The sequence below is a fragment of the Colletotrichum siamense genome (genome assembly GCF_013390195.1).
Source record: "Colletotrichum siamense strain Cg363 chromosome Unknown KSG_Cg363_contig08, whole genome shotgun sequence".
In the NCBI taxonomy this organism is placed as follows: domain Eukaryota; kingdom Fungi; phylum Ascomycota; class Sordariomycetes; order Glomerellales; family Glomerellaceae; genus Colletotrichum; species Colletotrichum siamense.
Window position 1 is genome coordinate 1,062,402 of NW_023501021.1, and position 27,509 is coordinate 1,089,910.

Consider the following 27,509-nt stretch of genomic DNA (forward strand, 5'->3'; position numbering starts at 1 on the left):
CGTTCCCCCCTCACGAACCCTGCGCGTTGACATGTGTTTGGGGTTGCTTAATCTGGAAAGATGATGGGTGGTGTTCGGCGGCGGGCGAACGAACCATCACACGTCGAATTCGTATTCGTTTGCCTTTTTTGGGGAACCCTTTTTCGAGAAGCTTGCAACGCCGCTGCAGCAGCGTTGCGCGGCCTGGCGTAAGTCAGTGGTTAGGATAGATAGATATTGGCCTTGACCCTCGGAGAATTTCACTCAACTTCGACTTACATTCATCGTCGTAGAGCTCGCGCTGGTAGACAATACAACCGCCAAGATGGGTTTGAGTTACGGGAGTCTTGCTCTCTACACAACCGCATTCACCTTTATCTACGTGAGTGTGAAGCTACACAATTCAAGAACCCCAATCTGACGGCGTCGCAGTACTTCCTCCTGGGCATATACAATGTCTTCTTCCACCCGTTGCGCCACTATCCGGGCCCTCTCCTCTGGCGAGCCAGCCCGCTCCCCAAGAACATCTACATGCTCCGCGGCCTGTACGCAAAGAAGGCGCGAGAGATCCACGAGACGTATCAAGGCACCGTCCGCGTAGCGCCCAACGAGCTCTCCTACATCCAATGTAAACCAACCCTCAAAACCCCGTTCCCTTCCAAATCAGCACCATCAAAAGCTAACACACCCACGCACAAACACAGCGCAAGCATGGAAAGACATCCTAGGCCGCCCGCTCAAGTCCGAAATGTACAAAGACATGCGCTTCTTCGGCGGCGACGCCTTCGGCCGCGACAGCCTCGTCACCACCCTCCCCGAGGACCACACCCGCATGCGCCGCATCTTCAGCCACGCTTTCAGCAACACCGCCCTCAAGGCGCAGGAGCCGCTGCTAGTCAAGTACGCCGACCAGATGGTGGACACCATGGGCGCGCTCGCCAGCCGCAACGACGCGCGCGCCGTCAACATCGTCGACCTCTTCAACTTCTGCACCTTCGACGTCATGGCCGACCTCACCTTCGGCGAGCCGCTGCTGCTCCTCGAGCGCGGCGACTACCACCCGTGGGTGCACGGCCTCTTCTCGGGGCTCAAGTACGTCATCTACGGCGTCGTGCTGCTCGAGTTTCCCGTGCTGGGCCCGCTGTGCGAGCGCGTGCTGGCCGCGCCGATGAAGCGCGCCGCGCAGGACCACATGGACTTCGCGGGCGCGCTGGTCGACCGCCGGCTGGCGCAGAAGGACCATCCCAAGCCCGACATCTGGAGTTTTGTGGTGAAGCACCAGGGCGACGAGAAGGGGCTGAGCGAGCGGGAGATGCATGCGAACGCGGCCATGTTCATGGTTGCCGGGACGGAGACGACGGCGACGGTGTTGTCGGGCGTGGCGTATTACCTGCTGCGCAACCCGGCGGTGCACGCGCGCCTGACGGCGGAGATCCGCGGCGCGTTCGCAAGGACGGAGGATATCAACACGGATAGGCTGGTGCAGCTGGAGTATTTGAACGGGGTATTGATGGAGGGGTTGCGGATCTATAACCCGGGCGGGTCAGGGATGCCGCGGATCGTGCCGGAGGGCGGGGCGGAGATTTGCGGGGAGTTCATCCCGGGCGGTGTACGTTGTTGAAACTCCGTTGTGTAAGGTGCTGGGCTAACGTGTGTGAGCAGACTTGGGTCTCGGTCAACCCGTACGTCGCCTTCAGCCACCCGGACAACTGGGCGCGGCCGACCGAGTTCCTCCCGGAGCGCTGGATCCACCCCGAAGACCCGGAGTGGAGGGACGACAAGAGGGAGGTCCACGAGCCGTTCTCGTATGGGCCGAGGAACTGTTTGGGAAAGAAGTGAGTTGCAATTACCCTCTCCTTACATACACGCCCTTGTATCCCTGCAGTTGGAGTAGTTCGACGGGCTGACGCGCGTGTTCAAAAGTCTTGCTTGGCTTGAGCTTCGTCTGATGCTGGCCAAGACGCTCTGGCACTACGATCTGGAGCTGTGCCCTGGCATGGAGAACTGGGTTGATCAGAAGAGTTACCTGACGTGGGAGAAGGGACCTTTGATGGTGAAGTTGATCCCTGTTAAGAGAGACTAAAGACAGACTTCAGAAACTTAGGCACGGCGGAAGAATGTTGGAGTTAGAGGCTGGGTCCCTGGATTGGATAGGCTTATGAATCATGAACAATTCTCTTGGATTATGACACCGTTGATACTATGCATGAGGAGAGCTGTCTACGGATAGAGACGACAGGGACAACAGGATTCTACCCATAGAGAAGAACTTTTTCTCAGCCTACACTTTAACTAAATAAGCACTCCTCTACACCAGCGTCACGCCTCCAGGTATTTTGCCCTCATCGTCGTCGCCTGATATGGCATCCGCTCCCAAGCTTTCCAAGCCGAGCGAGCCTCACTCACACAATACGTGATTACACCATGCACATGACCCAGAAACATCCATCAACAGAAATGACAAATACGTTCTCGAAACTGGCGGCCTTCTCTTGACTGGTGTCAGACATTGGCGCGACTGGCTGGCCATGAACCGGCGTCCGGCCTGTGATGGAACGCACCAATGGCTTTGGCGCAGTTTCACACTCGTCGCCCTTACGGATGCACACGCGGAAGTGTTCGATGACGGGGTTCCTCGGTATCTGATTGGTGCATTTTTGGGTTCGTGCAGGTTGCGACTTCGGATGAACGCGTTCGTGTGGGAGGCCGGTGGTGACCTTCGGACGAAAGTGTGGAAAGATGCCCTCCATGTTTGCCGCAGGATCAGGCGATGAATAGCATCTGTACTTGAGTGGTAGAGGGTTAACACTCATCAAAAGGTACGCAGAGATAGCGAGGATGACCAAGTTATCATCATTGTGTAGTGAGAAGCCACTCGCCTGCTCTTTCACGATCAGGACTACATTCGGTCGAGCAACAGTGCCTAAAAGGCCGAAAGAAAGCTTTTCAGCAGCTGTGGAACCCCTATCGAATTGCTTTACAAGATGGGACCAGCCAGTGCCTTTTCTTGAGTACCTACCCAAGCGCTGGTCATCACTCATCGTGAGGGATATTGGGCAATAGGTAAACATGCCTTCAAGCTCTGAGTATCTGCCCAGGGATACGTGGTCTTGGGGTGAGACCTACTGTATAAATTCCTCCCAGCTTTCCGGAAACATGCATGTTTGCGAGTTTCCCGAGCAGAATTGGCTATGATAACGTGTTTGAATAGAATGTGCTATCAGAAAAGCTGCATCGCGATCTCAGGTGCCCTCGCGACAGCTGTCTCTCGCAGAAGGTGACATGGTTGCTTTTCTCTTCTCACTCATTGCTTTCCACGTCTGCTTTTGAATACATTGAAAACATGAGAGAACCACCAAGGCGGTGATGACCATTGGAATGAAGGACTTGGTCTCTGGCAGCGTTTGCAAACGTCGTCGCGAGAATTTGGAGCCACGAGCTGCAGGGTCTGACCATGGTACCGACGTCCAGTTGGCGCATTCATGCTGTAGAGTGATGAACTGACACTCATGTATGTCTTCATATCTGGATTCAAGAAGCGTTTGCAGTATTCAATGAGTGCGTGGGGGACGTCTTCTGTCCGAGGCGGCACGAGATGACTCACGAGGTGCCTTAGAGTTGCTCTGAGGCAGTTGTCCCACCGCTGGCTGTGGCGTATGTGATAATTTATATCTACTTAAAGACCCCGTGTCTGCGACAAAGCTCTCTCCGCTATCACAATCGTTGAAGAACGAAGCATATTCTCTTCCTTTGCTTCCTTCGTCTAGGACTGGAGAAGGATGCTCGTATCAGTCAAAAATGTCCACGACGCCAGCGTAAGATGCCAGCTGCGAAGAAATGGGGTATTTCAAATTGTGGTAAGAATACTCCTATGGAAGCGACGAGCAATAGCGAGTAGTCAAGAAGCTCTGAAAATACACATGGTGATCGGGGAGCAGCGTGTCATTGCGGTGAGACAGCGACAGCGCTTCTACGAATTTGCCTGTGCGACACCATAGTAACCCCCACCCATTTGCTGGGTTTGTATCTTACCTGGGTACTCATCACACGGTTTTAAGTACTTTTAAGCTTATATGCCGGTCAAAAAGAATATCTGCCCATTGAAGTCCAAAGGGAAAGCCAATTTGTCTGTTGGGCCGTTATTTGCTTCCGGTCAGATAACGGGATATCTCCTCCAGCTTCTACGAACCCCCCTTTTTGACTAATGGGAAGCCTGAAACTTGGTACTTTGCGTATTTCAATCTGATATGTGGAAGTTCTTGGAGGAACCTGACGAGAGACGACACCAAGACTCCCGCGTGGGTTTCGTACTCGATACTAAGCAACTGCAGAACCGACGTGAAGTAAGAGCTGTGGGTAATGAGATAGTCACACTATGCACTTGTAAGGACAAGGCATCCCTCGTCACTTGCTTTGGAGGTCCTTAACCAAGGGAACAAAGGTCTCTTTTGTATGATCTAACATGTACAAGACGCATTATGTCGAGAGCGAAGCCAGCTATTGCGAGAAACCCAGAGCCCTCAGAGGAGTGTTTCCGAAAGTCAATCTGGCACGTCCTCATCTCCATCCCATTCTCTTTCTCTCTCTATTGAAAATATAAAGCGGTTTGCTGCAGTGTCCACGCTGTGTCCGTCTCGAAGCAGAGGTCCGCATGTCTCTGTACCAAACCGATCAGCCTCAGCCACGTGTACAACTATTCCAGTTAGGTTCAATGCATCATGGGCCCAAGGAATCGAAACAACGGCGAAAATCACAGTTAGCTTCCCAATATAGACCTTAGGCCACCCCCACATCGGGGTTGAGATCCAGAACTCGGAAAAATGCCTCCTTTTCACCGATGTAGTGCAAAGATATCCAGAGGAAAATTTCCAAAGTGTCGAAGGCGTCAATGCCCACTGTACTCATAGGTCATGATGTGTGGCCTCATCAATCACCAAGGCATCATATGTAGGCGAAACTGCTGGAATACTCCAACAGAAGGGCTGAGAAGGGATGACGAAGACACTAACCCCCATTCCTTTTGCCGGATCCTCGCGCCGCCCACAGATTCACAATGAGTTTGTACCACACAACACATGGGTAATTAGGTCAGAAATGAGCGCGACTGTTGAGACGACTAAATCCGTTGGTGTAGTAAATTAAATAGCTCCCGGCCACAACCACGACGATGGCACACAGCAGAGCCACAGAAAATACAGTCGCCATGGTACGGCCAAAACAATCGGTCTCTTAAAGTATGTCCATCGAAGAGAAAAGCACCTTCAACTACTGCTGTCTCATCAACTAGTAGACACCAATAGCCTCACCAACGACGCTCTTGAAGACCCCATTAGGATCAAACTGCTCCCTAACAGCCTTGAAGCGAGCAATGTGCTATCACCGAAGTCAGCTGCTATTCCCCCACTGATAACACAACAGGCAAGACTTACGTCAGGATCCAGGTTCTTCGTCGCGTTTGCAAAGATCTCCCGCGTGTTCTTAGTCCAGTGCGGGCGGCACGGGAACTCGTCAATAAGGACCTTGGCAAGATTATGATCTGTCCGCAGTCAGCACCCCATCCTCTCCACAACCAAAACAAGACAGTAACTCACAGAAAGGCTCATTAAACCGGCTGTGGTCACCCACAGTAGGCCTAAACGTCGGGAAGTCAAACATAATAGCCCCCTTACTCCAATCCGCCCCATCATTCGTGTTCGTCGCCACCTGGCTCAAAAACCCCTCAAACGGCCGCCCGAACTTGATGTTAATCCCACTGCGGTACGTCGACGTCATCACGACAAGCTTCTTCAGCTCGTCGTCAAACAGCTGCCGCACGCGCCGCAGCATCGCGTTCGCCTGCGTGATCGGGAACGCCAGCTCCATCGTGTACCCCTGCACGCCGACCTCCCACAAGGGCCGCTGGTCCGGGTACAGCCCGCCGATGAGCACGTCGTAGTTCCACCCGTAGACGGGCCACGTGTCGATGGCCGTGTTGGTCGTCTTCTCGCGGAAGTTGGGCTTGGACCACAGGCCGAAGAAGATCTCCTCCGCGAGCATGTTGGACGTCGGCAGGTAGCGCCCGCTGTCGAGGAGCGTCTTGGCCGTGTTGCCCTCGAGGTCCGTGACGGAGAAGGTGTTTTGGAAGCCCTGCTGCTCCGAGATGTTGGTGGGCACGACGTCGTAGTAGCGCCAGTGGAACTTGCGCTTGTAGGGCCACCACTGGATGGGGTCAGCTGGTGGGAAGCCTGGTGTGTTTGTGTGTTTAACTTACCCAGAAGTTTGCGGTTGCGTAGGGAGAGATCATGCCGTAGATATCGCCATCAAGGACCTCATCCTCTTCTAGACTGCATCCAGTCAGACCCATCATCTCCAACCAAAGAGTAAAGGCAAAACTCACGTCTTCTGGTCAGCATAGACCTTAAAGTCAGGATAAATCCTAAACTTCATCCTCACAATAACCCCCAATAGCCCCAAACTAGTCGACGCCGCAAGCCACTCGTCGCTCCCCTCATCCTTGACCACATGCCTCATCTCCCCGTTCCCGTCCACGATATCCAGCTCCAGCACGCCCGCCGCCACCATCGAATCTTCCCGAATGCTCGACCGGTGCGCGCCCATCGCCACGCACCCCGCCAGCGTGATGTTCCAGTTCACGAGCGTGTACCCCGCCGACGCGCCGCGCGCGTGCAGGTACTCGGCCAGCTGCAGGAACGTGACGCCCGCCTCGATCACCACGGTGCCGCCCTCCAGATCAAAGTCCGAGATGCCGTTGACCTCCTCCGTGCGGATGATCACCGTGTTCGCGTCGTCGGAGCACATGGTGTCGTACCACATGTGGCCCTTGCCCGAGGCGCGCACCTTCTGGCCCGCGGCGACGGCGTCCTGGACGAGGGACTGGATCTCGGCGACGGAGGTGGCGTTGTGGACGGCCGCGACGTCGTTGCAGGCCGGGAAGCCCGGGCCGTCGAAGGTGTTGTAAGGGGCTGCGAGGGCGAGGGGGAGCGCGGCTGCTGCCGCGAGGAAGGGGAGGGTTTTCATTCTTGCGGTAAAGGGGGGAAGGAAGAGGGTGGAGAGATCAAGGAAGGAGTTTGAGATCTCCTTGGCAGGAGAGGAACGGATGGGTTGGAATTTGGGATGAACTGGAGTTCACTTATACCACTTCCTCTCCGCTCCCCCATCTCGTAAATACGACCGCATGGTAAACCACGCGATACCACAATCCCCTCTCCATCAACCGCGGAACCAAGAACACAAAAAGGTTTTCATGTGATGCCGGCTCTTCATCACCTCTCAACAATGACAAATCCCCTCACAAACCAGGAACAAGCATTCGCATAACGTCACACAGCATCCAGGACAGGAACATCACGTAACATTGGGAGATGTAAGTCACCCATAAAAGCAAAGATGGTCCCCCTCGGGTACACTCTCAAAGCTTTTTCACCTACGGAGAGAGAGGGCAGCAGACCACCATCATCTGCGAGCCAAGACGGACCAGGCAGCCTGACAGAGACATTGGAGCCGATGGGCGATGTAACGGTGCGGTGGCAGCGGGCCAAACGCGGGGTTGGGGAGAGGGGAGAGGGGGAAAGGGAAGGGAAGATCCTTATTTCTGTCTAGTTTCCTGTTTGGATCCACGGACTGATGAAATGTGTGCGTATGTCGCGAGGGAAGCGTGGTTATCGCGACCACGCAGAGCAGCGTGCGATATTTCGAGGAAGTCTTCATAGCCCCAGTGCCATAAAATCTTTGATGGTGGTGGTGTTGAAGTTGGCTTTTAAACAATCAACGGAGCTCTCAACTAGCGCAAGGTCCGCAAACGATGGACAGGGGGACGGGCAGATTCTGGGGTAGACCGGGGGCAGATGGAGTTGATGGTTGGCTGTCACTGGGAAGAAGAAGGTGTGTGGGCGTGTAAGCGCCGGCCCCTTTCGGGAGGGTGGGGTTCGGGTGACCGGGCCAGTTTTCGGCCGCATCGCCGAAGTGCTCCGCAGGGAAGGCTTTCATGTGTATTTGTACACTACCAGTATTTCAAACGACGCCTAAAGCCGAGTGAAAAGATGTAGTCATGATGGTAGAGAACGATGATTAAAACATTGCCATGAACCAACATGTCCCTAATCGGATCCTGAAGGGGAGAAAGCCCATATCGTCGCCACAGAGTTAGTTCATCAGAGGCAAAGACAATACTTATTATGAACCGAAGAGGCGTAGGTAGGGTAGCGTAGGGTGCCCGAAACATCTATTCTTCTCTACCGACAAAAGAACACACAATAAGCTACAACACAACCCCAATATTACCAAAAAAGGGTAGCACAGTTCTACAACTGTTCGCCTTTCTTTTCAATGCATCATCCAATTAGAAACAAAAAAAGTTTACAAACCATCTTCTCGTTTCCCTCCCCCGTTCTCTCTCCCCAAACAATACAAACATCTCTCTCTCTCTCTCTCTCTCTCTCACTCACGCGCACCGTCGGAAAAACAACCACTTTAAAACTGTGACAAGAATTAACTCCCCGAGATCTCTTTTCCATGCGAGCTTTGGGATCTGATGCTTATTGACTTCATAAACTTGTCGTTGAAAATCATCGCTCTCAGGCCGTGGGCAGAGGGAAGGGGAGGAGGGTGGTCGACCCGATGTACCAGGAGCCCGTGGTGATGCGGCAGAACTCGCCGGTCGGGGTGGGCTGGCCCTCGGTGTAGAGGCCGGGGGGCAGGGTGAGAGTGCCGACGACGTTGGGGGTCTGGCTGGGCACTCCCGCGGTCACCGTGACACCGGGGTCGGTGACGACGGTGGTGAAGGTGAAGGAGGCGGTGGTGTCGATGCCGGCGCTGACGCTGACGCTGACGACGGTGGAGATGGATCCAGCGTCGATGCGGATGTAGATGCTCAGAAGGACGCCGGCAGGAACAGCCTGGCGCTTGGCCACCGAGGAGCGACCACCGCAGCGCTGGAGAGGGTTGCCAGGGCACTGGGTGTTGCACTGGTTCTCAGAGACCTGCTGGGTCTGGGAGTTGTCGATGAAGCTTCCGCAGTAGCAGTCAGTGCCAAAGACACCAATGAGCTTGCTTCCACCGCAGGCGGCGATACAGCTGTCGATGGTGAGGGCGTTGTCCTGCTTGACCAAGAGGAACGAGGGGAAGCCGCCGCCGGAGCTGAAGCAGCCCAGGGAGGCGTAGTCTCCAATGGTACCGGGGTTGGGGGCGACGGTGGTGACGGCTCCAGAGCTGGTAGCTGTGGCGCCGGTGTCGGTGCCAGACGGGCCGACGACAGAGGTACCTGAGGGACCGATGATGGTAGTGCCGGAGGGGCCAACAATAGTGGTGCCAGAGGGACCGACAATGGTGGTGGCGCCGGTGCCGGTAGGGGCGACGCCAGTGGTGGTAGGGTTGACGACAGGCGTGCTGACAGGGGGTGAAACGACAGGCGTGGTGGTAGGGTTGACGACAGGCGTGGTGGTAGGGTTGACGACAGGCGTGCTGACGGGGGGAGAAACGACGGGCGTGGTGGAGGACGCGGACAGAGTAGTTCCGCTGGGCGCGCACTGAGAGCCTGGAATTGGTAAGTAAAGGGACACATACGAGACCTATTTCCATGTACTTACTGGGGATGACGTTGAAGGAGACAGTCGTGCAGCCGCTGGGGACGTTTCCAGCAACGGCAGGGTTAGCGAAGGTGGCATAAACCTGGCCAGTGGCGTCCTGGCAAAAGCCAGCCTGACCGCCGAAGAACGAAGGGTTGGTCCAGGCGAAACCGCTGCCGGTGACGGCAGTGAAGGTTGCAACGATGGATCCAGTCTGGCCGGTGCGGAGCGGGGCGAAGAAGACACCGGGGTTGACACCGAAAGCAGCGCCGTCGATGGTGAGAGTGCCGGAGGCACCGAGCCTGAAGACGGAAGCCTGCTGGCAGTTGGTTGGGTTCGGGCTGCTAGCACGACCAACATAGGTGACGGCACCAGTCTGACGCTTCGCGACCTCCTCGATCTTGCGCTTGAGGATGGCACGCTTCTGGGCAGGCTGAACAGAAGTGGTGTTCGCGAAGTTGAACGTGCTGGTGGAAGGAACGCTGACCGGGGGGGAGGTGATGGAGAGGCTCGAGGTGGGGACGGTGATAATCGGGGAGCTTGAAGCAGCGGCAGAGCTGGAGGAGGCAGAAGAGGCAGAGGCACTGGAAGCGCTGGAGGCAGACGAGCTGGAAGCACGAGAGCTTGAGGCGCTGCTGGAGGCGGCGGAACTGGAGGAAGCAGAGCTGGCGCGAGAAGACGAGGCGGAGCTGGAGGAGACGGAAGAGCTGGGCGCACGGCCTCCGACGATTCCGAGAATGAAGTCGGTGGCACTGGCTGCTGCGGGAGAGGAGACGGCGGGGCTGCCGCCGGCGGAGGAAGCGGGAGTGGCACCAGCAGAAGAGGCACCGGTCGAAGCACCAGCGGAAGCACCGGCAGAAGAGCCCGCAGAAGAGCCCGCAGGCGCACCAGTGGAAGCACCGGCACCAGTGGAAGCAGCGGAGGAGCCCGGCGCACCAGAAGTAGCAGCAGAAGATCCAGCGGCGGTTGTGCTGGCAGGAACAGACGCACCAGGAGGCGCAGTGTTGACGGCTACGACTGGGAGGGAAGACTGCGAGAGGGTGACACTGGCCTGCTGGATGGCGACCTGGCTGGCGGGAATGGCCTGCGCAATCGGGACGGGGTCGTAGGTGCCGGTCTGACGCTTGGCGTTGTTGGATGCCTTGCACTGCGCGGGGGCGATGAGAGGAAGGTCGGTTCTCAGGGTGTTACCGCAGTTGCAGATGCCACGCTGGGCTCCAGACATGGAGGCGCCCTTGCCCGCGCAAGTCGCCGCGCAAGAACCGGGAGTGAAGGCCGTGCCAGACTCGGGGCCGGTGCCATCGGCGAACGGCGACTGTCCAGCGGGCACACCTCTGCAGCCCTGGGAAACAATGACGTAGTTGACCGCCTGTCCGTTGATCGTGAGCGTGGATACAATGGCTTCACCAGGCTGAATGTCCAAGAAGTTGTTGAAGGCCTGAGGAGTGGTGTTAAGCACAGCGATGGCTCCGGCAGGGGCGCTGGAGGCCGACGCCGAGGCGGCCGCAGACTGAGCGGAAGACGGGGTGGATCCACCCGAGGAAGCGGGGGTCGAAGCGGCGCCGCCGCCGCCAGGAGAGGAGCCGGCAGGGCTGCTGGCCGGCGGGGCCTGACTGCTGGCACCCGGAGCCTGACTGCTGGCCGGCGGGGCCTGACTGCTAGCACCCGGGGCCTGGCTGCTGGCACCCGGGGCAGAGCTGCTGGCACCCGGAGCATTGCTGCTGGCTGCCGGAGCAGAGCTGCTGGCTCCAGGGGCAGAGGAGCTAGCACCAGCACCACCAGTAGAGCTCTGAGCCGGGGTCACGCTGACGCTCGGGGTCACGCTGCCGCTGGTGGAGGCCGGGGCCGCGCCGGTGGACGTGGAAGTCTCGCTCTCGCTGCCAGTGGAGGTGGAGGTGAGGCTGACGGTTCCAGAAGTGGAGCTGAGGCTGGAAGAGGAGCTGCTCACAGTAGAGCTGCTGTTGGTGAACGACAAGGTGCTGCTCTCGAGCTCGGAGGAAGTGGTGCTCTGGAGACCGGTGGAAGTGGAGGAAGTGGTGCTCTGGGCCTGAGCAATGCCGGACAAAGACACGGCGGCCACGAGGACCGTCTTCTTCAGCCAAACCATCTTGTTGGGTTGATGTTCGAACAACTGCGGAAGCTTGGGTGTGGATCAGGAGGGCCAAGAGGCGAGTGTCGAAGGCTTTGGGAGTGGGTGAGAGATATTAGGCTGGGAGAGGGACCCCCAAAAGAGCGACAAACGCGAGAACAGAAGCCAAGCACCAGTAACGAATGAATGCCCACTTGCCCGGAAAGGAATCCAGGAAAGACGGACGAGAGGAGATGAAGCGAGTGTGAGTTGGGAGCGTGGTAGGGAGAGAAACTTCCATCTGGAGCAAGGAGAATCTTGGCCGTATTTGAAAGTTTTCCACCGTCGGGGCCAAGACGAGTCCCAGTCAACAAGGCGAGATTACCCCTTTCTCCTGCCGTCTTAGGGCTGCTGTGGCCCTTCCCAGAGACCTTGCTCCGGGGAGGTGGAATGTGTGAAATGACGATTCTCAGGTCCAGCCGTGCGCGATGCTTGTCCCCTGAACGCCTCCATTCCAGGCGTCCTTTCCTCTCTGTGCTCCGTGTGCGTGCAGGCACGTTCGTGTATGTCCGTATGTGTTTGGTCTGGCCCCTCATTTCAAACTTGGCCTCTTGGTGCGGATTCGACGCGGAATGGCAAAGAGGAAACCGTCCCGTGGCACCCACAGCATGGCCACAGGAGGAGGGAGCTTGGGCCTGCTTCAGTCAAGCTGTGCTCGCTTCACGGACGCACATCTCCTCTCATCCCATTGGATAGGGATGGATAACTTCAACGAGTGAATGGCCATTGATGGGTGCCATTTGTCACAGGAGTCGACGAAGCCTGGAGACCATCAGAGCAGCCGCTTCCCCTTTGGCAGAGCTCGTTGATGTGGAAGCCGGTAAGGGCGGGAGGTAGAGGGGAATGCCCGCGATCACCGTACTTTCCACTGCATGCTTGAGTGGACGCAACGAGAAGCATGTATCGAGGTTGACGACGAGGAGGTCCAGCTGGGATCCGCACAAGGAATGTGAGGGGGCTGTTGCTGATCCAGGGGTTGACGGGCAACCGGGCTGACGTTGCGGACGGTATTGCGCGCCGTGGTTTACCCACAGACTTGACAGGGGCGAACGGCCCTACCAGGTAACTACCGGCAAAGCATGTGTCCCTGGGGGGCGAAACTGGCCCGTAGGTAGGTAGTCCAGAGACATTGGTATGTCTCTGCGAAATATAAATGGAACGGAAGCTTGGACGAGTCCAGACTCGTTACCCATCTTCGGGGAATAGTGCGTGCGTGGTGCGATAAACGGCCCTGTTCCTTCTAGGTTAACGTCCTCGACAATCCCTGACTGATGAACGCAGAAAGCTTGCCTCCCAAACATGTGGGCATGTCGTGCGAGAGTGGAGGTCGAACACGTGAAAGAAGACGACGGGTAGGATTCTGGCGAGGCATGAGCTGGGATTCCAGACTCGCCAAATCCCACGCTCGCCAGCCCAAAGTAGCGGAATGCTGTTGATGCTGGCCCGGGGCGATGAGTGGAGGACGGTGTTGTAAGTGGCAGCTTTCAGATCCGGTTGAGGAAAGTTTGTCTCAGCTTCCGCACTGCTTCCCATCCAAAGGGAAGCGGGCGCTAGAATGCTTCCTGCTCTCCCTGCATACGCCAGGCCGAACGCGAGGGTGGTCCTTCCTGTTGACATGGTATCATCAGCCTCATGGCCAACGCCTTTGCACTGCAATGGCACACGCACCTTGCCTTCTCAAAGATGGTGGCGCTGATGGCTTCTTTTCTCACATCTCGTCTCTTAGTGATGCCCAGGCATAAGAACAATCCGTGCCCACGCTCTCATGCCACAAGGTAATTGCGAATATGACGACGGATTCATTTCTGCTCATTCTGTCCATGAGAAGAAGGCCGATCTGGGGCTCGGCGACCGTCTACCCAGTCGATGGCGTTATGGCCAAATTTCTCTCGCCTTCCTGTCATGGGCAGGCGCTCCATACCACACAAACCAAGCTTTGAGCGACATTTGCCCCCGAAACCGCAGGAAAGGAGATTGCTTTGCCATCCGTGGGGCTTAGCATGCTAGCCACGCGAGTGTGCTGGCGAGCTTTTCCCCAATGTCGGTTTGTCGGGTCGTATCCGCTGCATGGGTTATGCCTCACGAAGCTCAATGACTTCGTTGTTCGCAGGTGTATGCACTGACGCCGTCAGGCTGCCGACAGTCAAAATCTCTTGTTAATGACTGTATAATCTAGCCACAGAGGCAATTCAATCCCGATGGAACTCCTAGTTACAAGATGTCCGCAGGTATAATCACAGTCCCACAGATACCTTCTACAACGCAGCAGGACGACGAATACCACCTCACTCCGGGGCGCGATTCTCGTTCGCACTCATGCTGGCTAGCCTCCCTCATTTCCCTTGCGTGCCACACACATCCTCCTGCCAACTGCCGCTCTTCGCGTACCTCAGAACCCCCCTTTCAGGCTAGCGATGTCCTCATGCTGTCTTGTAGACTCTTAGTTTGGATGGATAAGGTAAAGGCTGCATGCTTTGTGCTGGCAACGATCAGCCCTCGAACTCAACAACTCCCTTGGCATTCGCCTCGGGTCTGCTTGTGGGCTCAATGTCAACGAGCTGGCCTTCCTTCCCATTTCCGCTGGCACCGGCTTCGGCATCCGCGCCGTCAAGCAGATCCCGGTCTTCACTCCGAACGCTCCGTCTTTCAATGTCCGCACTTCCACTAGCCGTGCCCTTCCTGATACCGATCTCGACTCCGATGTCTGCGTCATCCTCTTCGTCCTCTTCCTTTTGGCCAGGCAAGGCATTCTTCTCCAGCTCCTTCTGCGCCTCATCCATTCTTCTGCGAACCTCGGCAGCAACACGCATGCCATCTGTGACAATGTTGTCAAGCACACCGCGTAGACCACGGGTCGCTCCCTGGGCGGCAGGGTTCAATGCGGCAACAGGCGCACGTCCGAAGTTGAGACTAGAGAAGGTCGTAAGCGTAGATGTTGGCGTCGATACCGTCGGCAGGCCTTCGATGAGATGGAAGGAGGTGGGGAAGGATGATTCGAAGAACTGTTCCAGAAGCTCGTCGGCGAGCACGACCATGCGGAAAGTGGGAAGTGTAATGTGCAAAGGATTTGAAGGATCCAGCGCAGCGTTAGCCGCCTCTGATTGTGCCTTCGAAACACGTCGTTGAGATTGAGCTTCGGCCGGTTGCTTTTCTTCTGGTGGCGATGGCAAGCTGTCCGAAAATTTCTTCGCTTTGGTCGGGCTGCCGGTGGGTGAGTCCATGGCAAGAAGATCTTCCTCATCTTCATCTTCATCTTCATCGTCATCGTCGCCGATAGCAAAGGCGCCGTCAGTGTCCGCAGACTTGGGCTTCTCTTCCTTCTCCTTCTGGGTTTGATTTCGGTTCTGGTTGTGGGGATGATCGGGATCGGCGTATTCAAAGCATCTTCTTATGAATGCACTGACGCTGCCCAGAAATTTCTCGTTGGTTGAGATACCAGGTAGGCTCGGTTCGGGGCCGTTGTTGCCCATGCCATTGGGCATGTTGAGTGTAAGGCTGGACGCACTTGGGCTGAGCGTTCCCTCGAGACCTCGCCTTGACAGGAATAAGAGGGATTCAGAAATTCGCAAGATACCCTCGCGATCAACCTTGCCATCGCCATCGTCGTCGTATAGTTCAAAGAAGTACGTAATTGTGCCCATGATGTCTCGCTTGCCCTTGATACTGGCAAAGCCTGCGACGACGTCGGACAAAGTGAGCGCACCTGTGCCGCTAACATCCCATTTCTTGAACAGCAACTGTATGAATTCGTGATCCGCAGGTTCTGGGCCAGCGCCCCAAGGAGAGAGCAGTCCATTGTTTTGTCGAGGGCTGGTATAGGCGTTCCTGTCCTTGTCGGCAAAAGTAGTTCGGCGCGGCGTTGTGGGTGCGTCGGAGATGGCCCATTTAGCCATGTTGGCAAGGAATTCTCTGAACGCATCGTAATCCATCAGACTGGTGCTGGCTCCAAGAGCAACCCGTCCCTTCTCGACACCATGGTCAGGGCTGTCGTCGAATACATCACGCGCTCTAGGCCGTGCGTTCTTTGCGCGCCGCTGCTTTTCTTGCTGGATGATGCTTTCTCGCTGTTGTCTCTCGTATAGAATGGTATAAAAACGGTCGTATAACGCACTCAACTCCTCAGGGGCAAGAAGCTTGCTGTCGGGGCCCAAGTTTCGGATCGCCGTTCTCTTCGCAAAACTCTCGATATTGCTGAGAACGGCGTCCTTGTTCTTTAAGCGCAAATCGGTTATGCTGCTGTGAGTGATGCCAGAGAACTCTTTGAATGCCACCACCATCAGCTCTTGGAACTTTGTGACAGCGCGCAGCTTGGGATTCTCAGATTTGGGATGCGCCGACTCATCGAGACGTGCGAAGTATGTCTTGAGGATCGAAATGAAGGCGCCGTCATCAGCCGCATCCAAGAGTTCCTCGCCGTTGATCCTCAAAATTGCCAAACCTATTTGGAACAAGACCTTAGGGCCCTCGACGAAAAAGACATCCAAAACTCGGAAAGCGAAGACCAGAGGCATGGAATTGACGTAAAGCGACAGGAACCATGGCAACGAGACGACGGAAAGCTGCACGTCGCTCTTGACCAGGTGTTCCCATAAGATCGGCATCGTCTTCTCCACGAGCGACTCAAAGACCTTCTGATCCAGAAGCGTGCCGTACATGGTCGTTGAGTAATACCCTGGAACCAGTCTGTCGCACAGTGAAGACAGCAAGAAAAAGGCCTGCGTCTCCGACATATAGATGAGCAGCGCCGCTACAACAATGTTCATGGCTTGGCAGTAGCCAACATCAGGATTGACCCAGCTGTAGGCTGTCAGGACTCGTCGGAGGCGACCTATGCCTTCCTCGCTCTGGAAGCCGGGGTATTCTGGAAGACTTCGGTTGAGGTCCTTTTCGATCTCGTCGATAGCGAGAGACTCCTGACCTTCGTACTTGGCTAACGTGTCGTGGTAAAGCGTGGGGTTCTCCAGCCTGAGATATATCGATCCGGAAGTCAACTCCCAAGTCTCACCTCTCAGGCGGTTTGGCAGACCAACACGGATGAGCTTGTGGAAGGTGGGCTGTCGGATCAGCGTCACGTTCCGACCATAGTCGCGTAGGTATTCAGCCCATAACCGCATCTTGGCTCGGTCGCGCAGCTTCTTTGGATCTCCAGGGTATCGGAACATCATACCCAGACCGGCGTCCGGGGGACCCATGTTCTTCTTGTCTTCCGGGCGGAGGAGGTACTCGGAGTAGCACTCATTGACGACCTTTTTGTACTTGGAAACGTTGCCGACGCCGGCCCTTAGTCCCTTCTTCAGGCCATCGCAGAAGCGCTCGCAGCCTTGACGGGTGCCAGCAAGGTGTATCGTGATCCTCTGCTCCCTGCTGTCCTTCTTGTCCTTATCGGCGGCGTCCTTGTCCTTTTCCTTGGACTCTTTATCCTTTTGCTGAGAGATACCATTCCACGTCGTAATCGCCAACGCAAACTAGGAGGTGAAGTGTCAGTTGGGAGTCCTTGCGGGGGAGAGCACGGACTGCCGGCTGTCATTGTCTGAATCTGGGGTCAAAGAGAACCCACCTGGAAAGTCTGGCTGTTCAGCCTCTCGACGCGCCGAATGGCGCAGAGGGGGAACGTGAAGCCATTTCCGCTTGGCCCTCCGCCGTGTGTCTGACCCGTAAAGGCGGAGCTTGTCGAGGTGCTGGCCGACTGGACGAAGCTGGATGGCGTGGTGGAGAAGCACATGTAGGACTCGGAGAGATGGAGCTTGCCGGCATAGTGGTAGCCTCGATCGTGGTCTTTGCCGCCGTAGACGGCATTGGCGGGTGGGATGGTCAACTCGGCATTGATCTCATACAGCGGGGTCTGGGTGCTGGGAAGGCGGAACTGGTTCTGGAACAGCGATGCCTTGGACGGATTCTTGTCGGAGTTGGTGAGGTTCAGCCCCTGGGTCGGGTCGATGAACTGCTGTGCCTTCTGCACGAGGCTAGATAGGTTCAACATGCTGAAGCCGCTGTACTCAGCTTGTCATGTCGGGGGGTTGTCGTCGGAAGGGCGATGGAAAGAGGCTCGGTTCCCGCCGGATGGAAACTGGATGGTGGTGTCGAGGCGAGGCCGACTGGTTGCTGACCTGAGGGGCAGGTCCCGAACGAAGAACGAGACTCTAGCCGGTAAAGAAGCAAACAATATCTGAGGTCGCGGCAAGAGCAGCACGATTTGACGGAGCGTCAGTCAGCTCGAAGGCGACGCAATACTTTTATTCGGCGGCAGGGTGGAAGTTGTTCGGTAGACAGACAATTGGATAGGGTGACGGGAAGGTAAGAGAGCTGTGCTGAGCGTGAGCCGGGACTGGAGCTGAATGCAGAGGAGTGGATAGTTGGAGGTTTCCCGCCAAGGCCACTTACGTCCTGAGGGTCCCGGTACGTACCTGCTGCTTCACCCTTACAAGGCACGTTGATAGGTGCTACCAGCCTGCCTACCTCACAATATGAGGCACCTACTCTCCGACCACCAGCATCACTAGACGCATTTCAGGTTGCGAAACCTTGACAACTCTGCCCTAACACCCTCGGGTTGCCTGCAGTCGGTGTCTGACAGTGTCCGAACACCCTGCATCTCCTCATGATCACCTCAGATGCTGCTGGACACCAAGACTAAGGCACAGCGGACATGCAGCGAGCGGCACCCAGTCCGGCAGTCCCCTGCAGAGGGGTAACCCCTCTACACCTTAAAGTACCTTATCCGTAACCCGCACATCCCGCTGGCCATTCTTAGGTACGGGTACGCCATTTGACACTCCACCTCCCTCCCTCAATAACCCCATTTATCGCTAAGGTAAGCTTGCCTTGCTGCTGCAGGTCATACCTTATGGTAAGGTAGAGACGTTGGTAAGGCAGGTACAGATATCTCTGGATGAACCGGATAAACCCCCTTTTACCCAGATGACAGTTCTGTAGCCCAAGACGTACCTGACCCTGCTGATACACATCAGGTACCTGCCTGTGCTATGATATCATGTCTCCTTGTCTATCCGCGAGGCCCCTTACAAACGCAAACGCAGCCGTGCCTTCCTCCCTTTCATGACTGCCTCGCGCATTACATAGAGCCCCAGACCCTAACCCCTATCGCCATCAACCCCACCAACGCAGGGGAGAATGCATTGCCTAGTCCAGGTGACGTGAGCGCGCCGCCATCACCACAGAGATACCCATGCCGAGTGCCATCCCCGTCTTGGCTAGCCCCCAAGCGCTGAGACACCCGCCCCGTGCTGTCATATCGACGGTCGAAGTGTTCACGGGATGCTCTGGCGACCCGTTGAATGCGCCGAGCTGTTGGGTCGTACACAACGTGGTGCACAATGGCACGAGCATACAGAACACTGCGAATACACTGCTCTGTCAAACGGAGACAATGTATGCAGATGGGGCACATCGCATTGCGTACGTCTGTCTATTCATGGTCTTTCCATCCCATCTCTTTCGTTAACAACTAAGAGTCTCTCCTCGACCCTCAAACCCAGCTACCTCGCCGCCTCGCAGGTAGACAACAATGCTAACGCCGTTGTAACTCCAAAAACAGAATCCAATAGTGCTTATCCAGGGCTTGACCAGCAAAAGTTCCCACTGTGTCCTTTCGCGCCTCTTCCCCTTTCCTGAAGCCTGAAAGCCTTCCCCCGTCAAAAATCCATGCTGTCCTGAAATGGGCTATGCATCGTCCTCGTCTTCGCTGCGCGTCACAAGTGCATCCGGTACATTCTTACAAGGTGGAGTATCATAAATGGCCGTAAAACGAAATGAAATGTGGAAATTCAACAAAAACATAGACTCCCGGCATATGAATTTGTACGACTCGTCACAGCGGACTGTCATCAGAAGTCCTTGAAGTACTGATCATACTTCTGGACCATGTCTTCCGTGTACGTTTCCCGCTTGCCGTCATCTTCGGGATAAATGTCGAAACATTGCGCGTCGCCTGGGTATCGAATCGGCGGAATGATGGGACCACGGACCCTCCGATGGTACAGATCATCCCAGTTGACTCCACGGAAGAAGGGATGCTCTTTGACCTTGGCGGCTCCTCCGCTGATGTTGCCCAGTCTTCGTGACCGATCTACGGTACAGAAGGCTCTGATGAGATCTTGTGCTTCGGGAGATACTGGCGGATCGTGCGGGAACATGACCGGTTTTTCAACGATTCTGCAGAATCTGTCAGCAACTGCAACAAAGATTCCCAATCCACATTGCTGATCGGTACATGGTGGCTTACTGCTTGTAAATCTCGATTGGGTTCTGGTGCCAGAACGGAGGGTAACCCGTCAAGAACTCATATATCAGAATACCTAGCGCCCACCAGTCCACCGCTGTCGTGTGGCCCTTGTTATGGATCACTTCCGGCGCGAGGTACTCGGGGGTGCCGCAGAGCGTGTATGTCTCGGTTGGCTGCCCAGCACTGTTGCTTAACCTCTTTGCGAAACCAAAGTCGACCAGCTTGATGTGACCATCCTGGTCCAGTAGGAGGTTCTCCGGTTTGAGATCGCGGTATGCGACTCGCCCTTGTTGCTCGTGGAGGTACTCAAGCACAAGAACGATTTCTGCAGCGTAGAAGCGCGCCGTCTGCTCCTCAAACCGCCTGAACTTGCGCAAGTAGCTGAACAGCTCGCCACCAGGAACGTAGTCTAGGAGCATGTAAAGATGGTCGCGGTCGGAAAAGGAGGTGATGAGGTTGGTAATAAAGGGGTGGCCAGCGACGTCGCCGAGGATCAAACGCTCGTGTCGGACGTGATCAATCTGCTTCAGCTTGATGACTTCGGTTTTCCTCAATATTTTGAGCGCAAACACTGTGTCGCGCTCCTCCTCTGTCGCATTCGCTGGCCGCACGAGACAAACACGGGCGAAGGTACCTACGAGGGCGCAAATCGTCAGCAAACGGGCTCCCGAGACATGGCTACATGGAGAATGAAAGACAAGCAAACGCACCTGTGCCGAGCGTCCTCACCACACGGAAGTCTTGAGGAGTCAACTTGCGATTCGCAATAGGCCCAACTCCAGCATCAGCATGCTGCTGCTGCGCCTGACTGTGTCCATTACCGCCCATCATCTTGGAAAGTCCTCCTCCAACCTGGTTAGGCAGGGGATTCGCGTGCGCTACTGTTGCCGCCATATTATGTATTTTCTTGTTGATCGCCGAAATCCCAGTCATCAAGGGTCAGGGGTATCTAAGGGCTGACTGAGAGAGTGATTGCTTGCTTTCTTCTTTCGGAATCACAGCGCGGCGTCCATTACGGCCCGGGGAGCTGGCCGTTGGAGGAAATGGGACGAAGAGTGGCGGGTGTGTTGATACAAGGCGAAGTAAGCCGTGGAGTCGTGCGAAGAGGGAGGAAGAGAAAGCGAGGTAAGTAGGTAAGTAGGTAGGTAGGTAGGTAGGCAGGAACAGAGATATGGGAGGTGTGTCCGTTTCGTGTCGTCAGTGGTCAATTGGAAGGGCTGGTTGGGTGGAAAGGGGATCGGTTCGGATCGAGAGTCGTCTGGGGATTCGAAGAGTGGTTCGGGGACGGGGCGGGAGGTCTGACAGATGGGCCGCGGGTCGGTCGTGTGTACTTTGTATGTAAAGTATGGAGTATTGGGTTGGATGTGTGTGATATCGGGGTGTGTATCTTCTTTTGGATTGAGCGGTGGGAGAGAAGAGGCGGTCTTGGACTGTGAGCTGGACCTTTCCTTTCACCTGGCACCTGGGCTTTCTCGCTTTCAGGGAGTCGACGGGGAAACCTTCAGATGAAAGGGCCGTGGCAATGACGAAAGCCAGCAGACCAGACAGCTACTTACGGTAGGAGCATTTATGGGGCTGACCAGGAGGGGAGGGGCAGGCGAGGCGTGTGAAGGGCTCCTTCCCACGCTTTTTCGCACCCGACAACACGGGGGGCCCCTTCCCAAGAGGGTGGATGCCTTTTCAGTGCCCTGTGATGAGTGTGATGCTCATTTGCACCTGGCTGCTCCGTCTGCACCGTCCCGGTCCCGCCTTCCGCTTTGCGACTCGCACCTTAAGGTAGGTAAGTACCTTTTTAAGGTAGGTAGATACGCAGTAAGTAACTTCCACTTCAACCGCCATACATTAAGGTAACTGCCACACCTCACACCACAGACCACCATCACCCGCCTCAGCAAACGGTGCTGCTGACTACCTTACCTGAGGTACCTATCTTACCTACGCTCCTCCTCCTGCTCCTCCTCCTCCTCCTTTTCCTCCTTTTCCTCCTGCTTCCTTCTTCCTGCAGGTGCGCTATTGCCTGCGGCGGGTGCGGCGTCTACCTAGGTATCGACCCGCGGTCTCGCCGACAAGAAACTACCAGATCGGGCTAGCGTTATGCGCCGTCCGGTGTGAATCCGGGGCAACTGCCCAACTGGCAAGCCGCGGTTTCTGCGACGGTGCAGCGTGGTGACATTCGACCGCAGGCGCTTCAGCTGGAACTCGGCAAGACCACGACGTGACTGCACCTGTGGACTCAGAGGACTGGACGTCGACCTGACGTGGACACCCCAAGTGGATCCTGCTCTTCAGCCACGGTCCCACGGAGGCTGTCCGTCAACATCTCCCCACATGGCGCCCCTGCCCCTTTTTCTTCTTCGTCTTCGACGGTAGTGTTGTCGATACGTACGGACACCCAGACCAGACCAGACCAGACCAGCACTCAGCTCCCTCATTCTGCAACGTTCGTCAACAGCACCGACCAGCCAGGCATCTTTGCTTTGTCCGTCGCACTGCAATTGAATTTCGAGTCTCACCCTCCTACGGTCTCCCCGCCATTCTCTAACGAGCTGAGAGGGACGAAATACAAAAAGAATCCGCCACTAGAGCCCCCTGCCGACTACCTAGGTTACCTTACAATGCACATAGGCCTAGACTGCCTTCTTTCCGCCGTCCATTTCGTTTCTATCCGCAGCATCTTCCCACTTTTGAAGAAATCTCCGAAACCCTGATGCGCGCAAGGACTGTCAGCAATTTCCAGCTGCCCCGAAACCGAAAACCAAAACGAGCGTTCCGTCGTCTCTTCTATGCTCCGTTATTGCAACATAACGTCGCCTCGCCTCAGCTGCTCTCGCCGTCTTACCGCCTCTCCCTCCGCCTTCGGATAGCGCACTGCCTTACGGCGAGTAGCGTATCGGGGGTCTCACTCTGCTGCAGCGGTGTGTTGCCTTCTTCAACTGCCAAAACCTGTTCATCCGCCCTGCGAAAGGAAAAGGGCGAAAATGTGGCTCGACGTTGGTCCCGGAACCTCGGGTCCCCGATCTCTCCTGGATGACCATAAAGGTTAGATGGGAAGAAACTCGACTTTGATTGCGCAATGTTGGAGACACGCTACAGGTGACGAGGCGTTGCAGTTGAATCGACCGTTACGATCCAACATTCTTTGACGGCAAGACATTAGATTTTACTTTCACACAGGGCGCCCATCAGTCAGACAGCCAGCCAGATCTTCTGCATTCTGTGCGGCGGCATCGAATCCGTCCCGCGAGGGAGGCACCCAAGGACACGCGAAAAGAGCCCAGAGGCCTGACACGCCTTGCATGCAAGCGACTCTTATCGACGCCTATGACGCAACACATCGACCTCCACGCCCGATCCCCCCAACTCATCCCACCTCTCGTGCCCACTGCCAATCCTCCTATCCCACCTCATCCCATCCCGCTGACTGCTTTATTAACCTACCAGAACATGCTTTTCCCGACTCGCAAATCGAGCCGCCTGCGTGCCGTCTGGAAATCCCTATCTCCGGGGGAAGGACGAAATCCGATGTTTGCTCATGACTTTCTTTCGTCGATTTCTCGTCATGGCTGAGCCTAAATTTACACCTTAACAAGGCCTTTTTTTTTTTTTTCTTCATGGCTGGCTTGCCATGTCAGCACGCAGCGTTTCTTCTCCCAGTAAGAACAAGGGAACTTCGTCAGCTCAGCTCGGCCTCTGAACCGCATGAGTCGCGCCCATGCCTGATTGCGGCGAGGTCTTATGTCACTTCAGCCCCCAACGAACCGTTTGTAATCCGCCCAGAGAGCATATGCAGACGGAAGTATATCCTTCCAGCACTTTTCACAGTCCCCGGCCGGCAGTCAGTCGGTCGGTTCCCGGCTGCCCAGGTTGCAATTTTTGCAGCCCCCATTCAGCATGCAACTCGATTGGATCAAGCTTCGGGACGGATACTCGACAACATATTGAGAGCGGCAGCGTCCCCATACCTCATTCCCGAGGATCGCGGGTTAATGACTAAGACGGCATTGTCCTTGTCTCTTCAGCCATGCGGGCCTTGGACGTTTCGAAAATTCTTTGATGCCCAGGTGGCTTGCTTTTACGACTTTTACGGCCTTCCGGACAATTTTCGGATTTACCAACGCCTTACGCCTTACTCAAGTTGAGGCTTATGCCGCGCAGATGAGCCATGGCTGGGCTATCAAGATACAATTAGGGCCCTGCTCAACTGCCGTGCCGCCTTGCGACAAAATGTCTTTTTCCACAGGATTTTCAAAGGAAAAAGACCTAGGTCTGTTCGGGCTACAGTCCTCCGATTCTCAAGATCGGCCTCAAAGCCCGCACGCCTCGACTCGTGGTCGTTGATCCAGATCCCGTCACAGGTTACGAGATGCCAAGCCAGCAACCAGTCTGTGTGCAACAAGTTTACCACAAATCTTTTCCTCCCGCCGAGACGCGCGGTTATCAGACCGCTCGGGTACCCGTGTGGACTTCGGGCACCGCTAACCGGGTCAAGAACTCTTTGCAGCAGCACTGCCGGCCGGATTCGAGTAACTCGGGACTCGGGGTCCAGGTCCCCCTTTTCTTCTCTGTCTCTCGAGAACCAACTACCTAGCCTTGATGTGCCACACGAACACAGCTCACTCTTCTCAGTAGCAAGGTTATTACACTACAGGGATGGGCAGTAATGCGCACGCGACCTATCCCTGCGCCCATCGCACCCGGTAGCCTGGGAGAACCATACATGACGTGGTCTAATGCGCGACGAAAAAAGAACGACACGACGACTCTCTCACTCTCAGAAACGGAATTTTGACTCGCCACCCGTGTCATCCGGATATGCCACTGCCGCTGTTTACCCGGCTTATACGAGCTGAGGAGCAGGTGTCCTCGTGACTGGAGCTGCCATGTTATTGCGCCTACGTTCTATTCCCAATTAATAGCTTCAACCGATATGGTCCGTGGGCGGGTTACGAAAGTTCATTAACATAGCTTTCTTCACCCGGTGATCCACAAAATCAATGCGATGGTTTTCCTTGCCGGTAGCTCACTACACTTTTGGGTCTGCTTACCGAAACTCTCGACTGTCCTCACTCCATAGCGGAGTTGAAGTGTAGGTGACTTCGTATTATGACCAATGTGATGTTTTTGTTCCGACACAAGTTGCGGGAAATCATTCGACGAGAGCATGGTAACCATGGGCCATCCCGCGATGAGATGGAACTCTCAACAATTCAAGCCAAAGAACGGCCTTTGCAAAGAGACCGTCTATTTTCCCCGTGTTAGAGCGACTACTTTTCCTGTAGTTGTATACCTTACTCTCCTTTACTACTGCCGTCGTCGTCGTCGTTATTATCGTCCGTGAAACAAGTAGTTGAGTACATGTCTAGGAAACATAGCCGTGCAATACAGCAAATCTAGGCGGTCTCTTCGCAAGACCTGGTTCGTTATGGCTTTGAAATAACCACAACCTGCACGAGGCACATATGGTCACTGGAGCAAGATGTGGACTGAGCTTCAACTTAATCAGCACTCCACACTGTTGTGCGATCTCAACATAAACTCAATTGCTATATTCATGCTCGTGCTTGTATCAATGCATCGTCGCGCCTTTACAAATGCTCTTTCTTCTCCTGACTAGCCCCCTCTCATCTCATATCGTGCGACTTCTTCCGTCGTGTATGTGTGTGTGCAAAAAAAGTGAAAACAAGCAGAAACTCGTCAACAGGGTATCAAACCGCCCTCACTGGCTAAACCACCAAGCACCGGCGCCCACGGCAAGCAGCGTCGCGAGCACCAGCGCGCCCTCCTTTGTCGACCACAGGAACATGCTCCAGCCGGCGAGAACCTCCTTCCTTCTCGCCGCCGCTCGCCGCTCCCAGGCCTCAGGATCAATCGCCACCGGCAACACGAGCCGGGGGTCTGAAGTACCGCTCGCCTGTACCGCGCCAGTCGGAGCCAGCTCGTCCTCGGTCAGCAACGGCACTGCTGCCCTGAGGTACACGGCTCTGTGGTCTGAGCTGCGGACGACGGGCATCGCCTCGTACGTCTTGACATCGATCTTTGACTTCTCCTTGGCCCATCCGGGGACTTCAAGGAACAGAATGCGGTCTGTCCAGCTGGGGTAGCGGTGGGGGGCAAAGAACCACGGCACGTCTTCGACGCCGTCGACCTTGAGGCGTGTGTCGTCCACGGGGAGGACTTCGTACTTGTAAGTTGGAGGAAACTTGACCTCCGCCTCGCTCATTCCGTGCAGCGTCCTGCCAGCCAGTCGCTCTCGTGTCAGCTGGTCCAGGGGGAAGAAGTGTGAATAGAAGTGCTCGCTCTCCGGGTCGAGACTCGGGAACGTCGCCATTGGTGGTGGGCTGGTGGTAGAGATTCGGTAGTTGAGATCGCCACCGACAAAGAGGTGGGAGGTCGGCTTGAAGACAGAAATATCCTGCAGGCGTTGCTGAAGAGCCAAGCTCTGCTCGTGGTGATCGTCGTGCAGAAGATGCACACCTTCCCCGTCTGCGCCGTCTGCCTGGCCGTCTCCAGCTGCGCTGAGGGCGTGCTTTTTCGGGCTAAGAATATTATCGGGGTTCTCAAACGTCATGCTACGCATGATGGCCGCCCAGTTGGCATTTCTCCTGGGCAGATTCCACTCCATGGCAGCAAGATGCGTAGCCACGAACGTGAGCTCTGTCGTCTTCTTCCCGCCATCTGCGGCCTTGCCTTCGTACAACACGCGCAGCGCCACGGCGCCCTTGTTGCCCATCTCCGCAGCACCAAACCCAACCTCGGCCTCCTCCACGCGCAGAATCGACTCGGGGTTGCGTGCAAAGAGCATGATGCCGGTCATACCGACATTGCGAGAGCGAATAAGAGTGTATGGCCGCACTAGTGGCGCCGCTGTAGGCTGCACCGTAATCGTGTCGTCGTCGGAGGAAGCGCTGGCGCCTGAGGAGGTGTATCTGGTGGCAGCAATGTTCAGGGCTTCCTCGTATCGGGCAAAGTACGGACTCAAGAAATAGCCACCGATGAAGGAGTATGACATCGGAGCAAACTCCTGCAGAGAGCTATAAAAAGTCGTCTGTTAGCTCTTCATCATGCCTTTGCGAGCCCAGCATTGGGCGGAATCGGGTGGTCACGAGGGCATGCAACTCACAAGACGACGAGATCAGGGAGAGCCGTTCCATTCTGCTGGAAAGCTGTGTGCAGATGGGATGCAAAAACGGCAACATTGATAAAGTTCTTGGCGGCATTGAACGTCAACATGAACAGGTCGAGCGTAGAGGGCGCCATCTTGACGGCGGTTGAGGTGGAGTTGACGTCGTCGACAAGGGTAGCCATCTGTGTCGGAGGATGAAAACGCCGATCACGGTTGACGACGGGACGGGTGTTCTCCAAATGCTAGTGTCTGGGCTGTCTGTCGTTGGCGGGTCGGCGAGATTGTAGTTAACGCAGAGATCCTGGACCTTGGCTGGGCCGCGCTGGCTTTTATCCAATGAAGCCGCTGGAGAGTAAGCTTGGATGGTGCTGAAGTCGCCTACGTAGCTTGCCACTAAGTGGAGGTACAAGTGCCCGAGATGCTCTGTACAGCCACACTGCACCCAACCTGTTTCTGGATGTTGGTTCGATAATG

The 27,509-nt window shown here is 55.7% G+C and overlaps 5 protein-coding genes across 5 annotated transcripts; 1 reads left to right on the forward strand and 4 right to left on the reverse strand.

Moving 5' to 3' along the window:
* Window positions 1–304: 304 nt before the first annotated feature.
* radP (Cytochrome P450 monooxygenase radP) lies at window positions 305–2,062 on the forward strand (the record flags this gene model as incomplete). Its single annotated transcript, XM_036643756.1, has 5 exons — window positions 305–361; window positions 412–607; window positions 684–1,588; window positions 1,642–1,814; window positions 1,903–2,062. The coding sequence occupies 5 exons, from the start codon at window positions 305–307 to the stop codon at window positions 2,060–2,062; spliced, it is 1,491 nt and encodes a 496-aa protein (XP_036490869.1).
* Window positions 2,063–5,262: 3,200 nt separating this feature from the next.
* On the reverse strand, window positions 5,263–6,996 carry GULLO5 (L-gulonolactone oxidase 5; the record flags this gene model as incomplete). Its single annotated transcript, XM_036643757.1, has 5 exons — window positions 5,263–5,352; window positions 5,409–5,515; window positions 5,571–6,177; window positions 6,230–6,302; window positions 6,356–6,996. 5 exons carry the CDS (start codon window positions 6,994–6,996, stop codon window positions 5,263–5,265), a joined length of 1,518 nt encoding a protein of 505 aa, XP_036491050.1.
* Window positions 6,997–8,552: 1,556 nt separating this feature from the next.
* Window positions 8,553–11,649, reverse strand: CGCS363_v011909 (uncharacterized protein; the record flags this gene model as incomplete). The annotated part of the gene is made up of 2 exons (XM_036643758.1): window positions 8,553–9,511; window positions 9,564–11,649. The coding sequence occupies 2 exons, from the start codon at window positions 11,647–11,649 to the stop codon at window positions 8,553–8,555; spliced, it is 3,045 nt and encodes a 1,014-aa protein (XP_036491010.1).
* Window positions 11,650–14,159: 2,510 nt separating this feature from the next.
* CGCS363_v011910 (putative GTPase-activating protein) lies at window positions 14,160–17,650 on the reverse strand (the record flags this gene model as incomplete). Its single annotated transcript, XM_036643759.1, has 2 exons — window positions 14,160–17,135; window positions 17,228–17,650. The coding sequence occupies 2 exons, from the start codon at window positions 17,648–17,650 to the stop codon at window positions 14,160–14,162; spliced, it is 3,399 nt and encodes a 1,132-aa protein (XP_036491161.1).
* A 7,978-nt stretch (window positions 17,651–25,628) lies between these two features.
* On the reverse strand, window positions 25,629–27,217 carry syj1-0 (Inositol-1,4,5-trisphosphate 5-phosphatase 1; the record flags this gene model as incomplete). Its single annotated transcript, XM_036643760.1, has 2 exons — window positions 25,629–26,943; window positions 27,033–27,217. The coding sequence occupies 2 exons, from the start codon at window positions 27,215–27,217 to the stop codon at window positions 25,629–25,631; spliced, it is 1,500 nt and encodes a 499-aa protein (XP_036491131.1).
* Window positions 27,218–27,509: the final 292 nt, after the last annotated feature.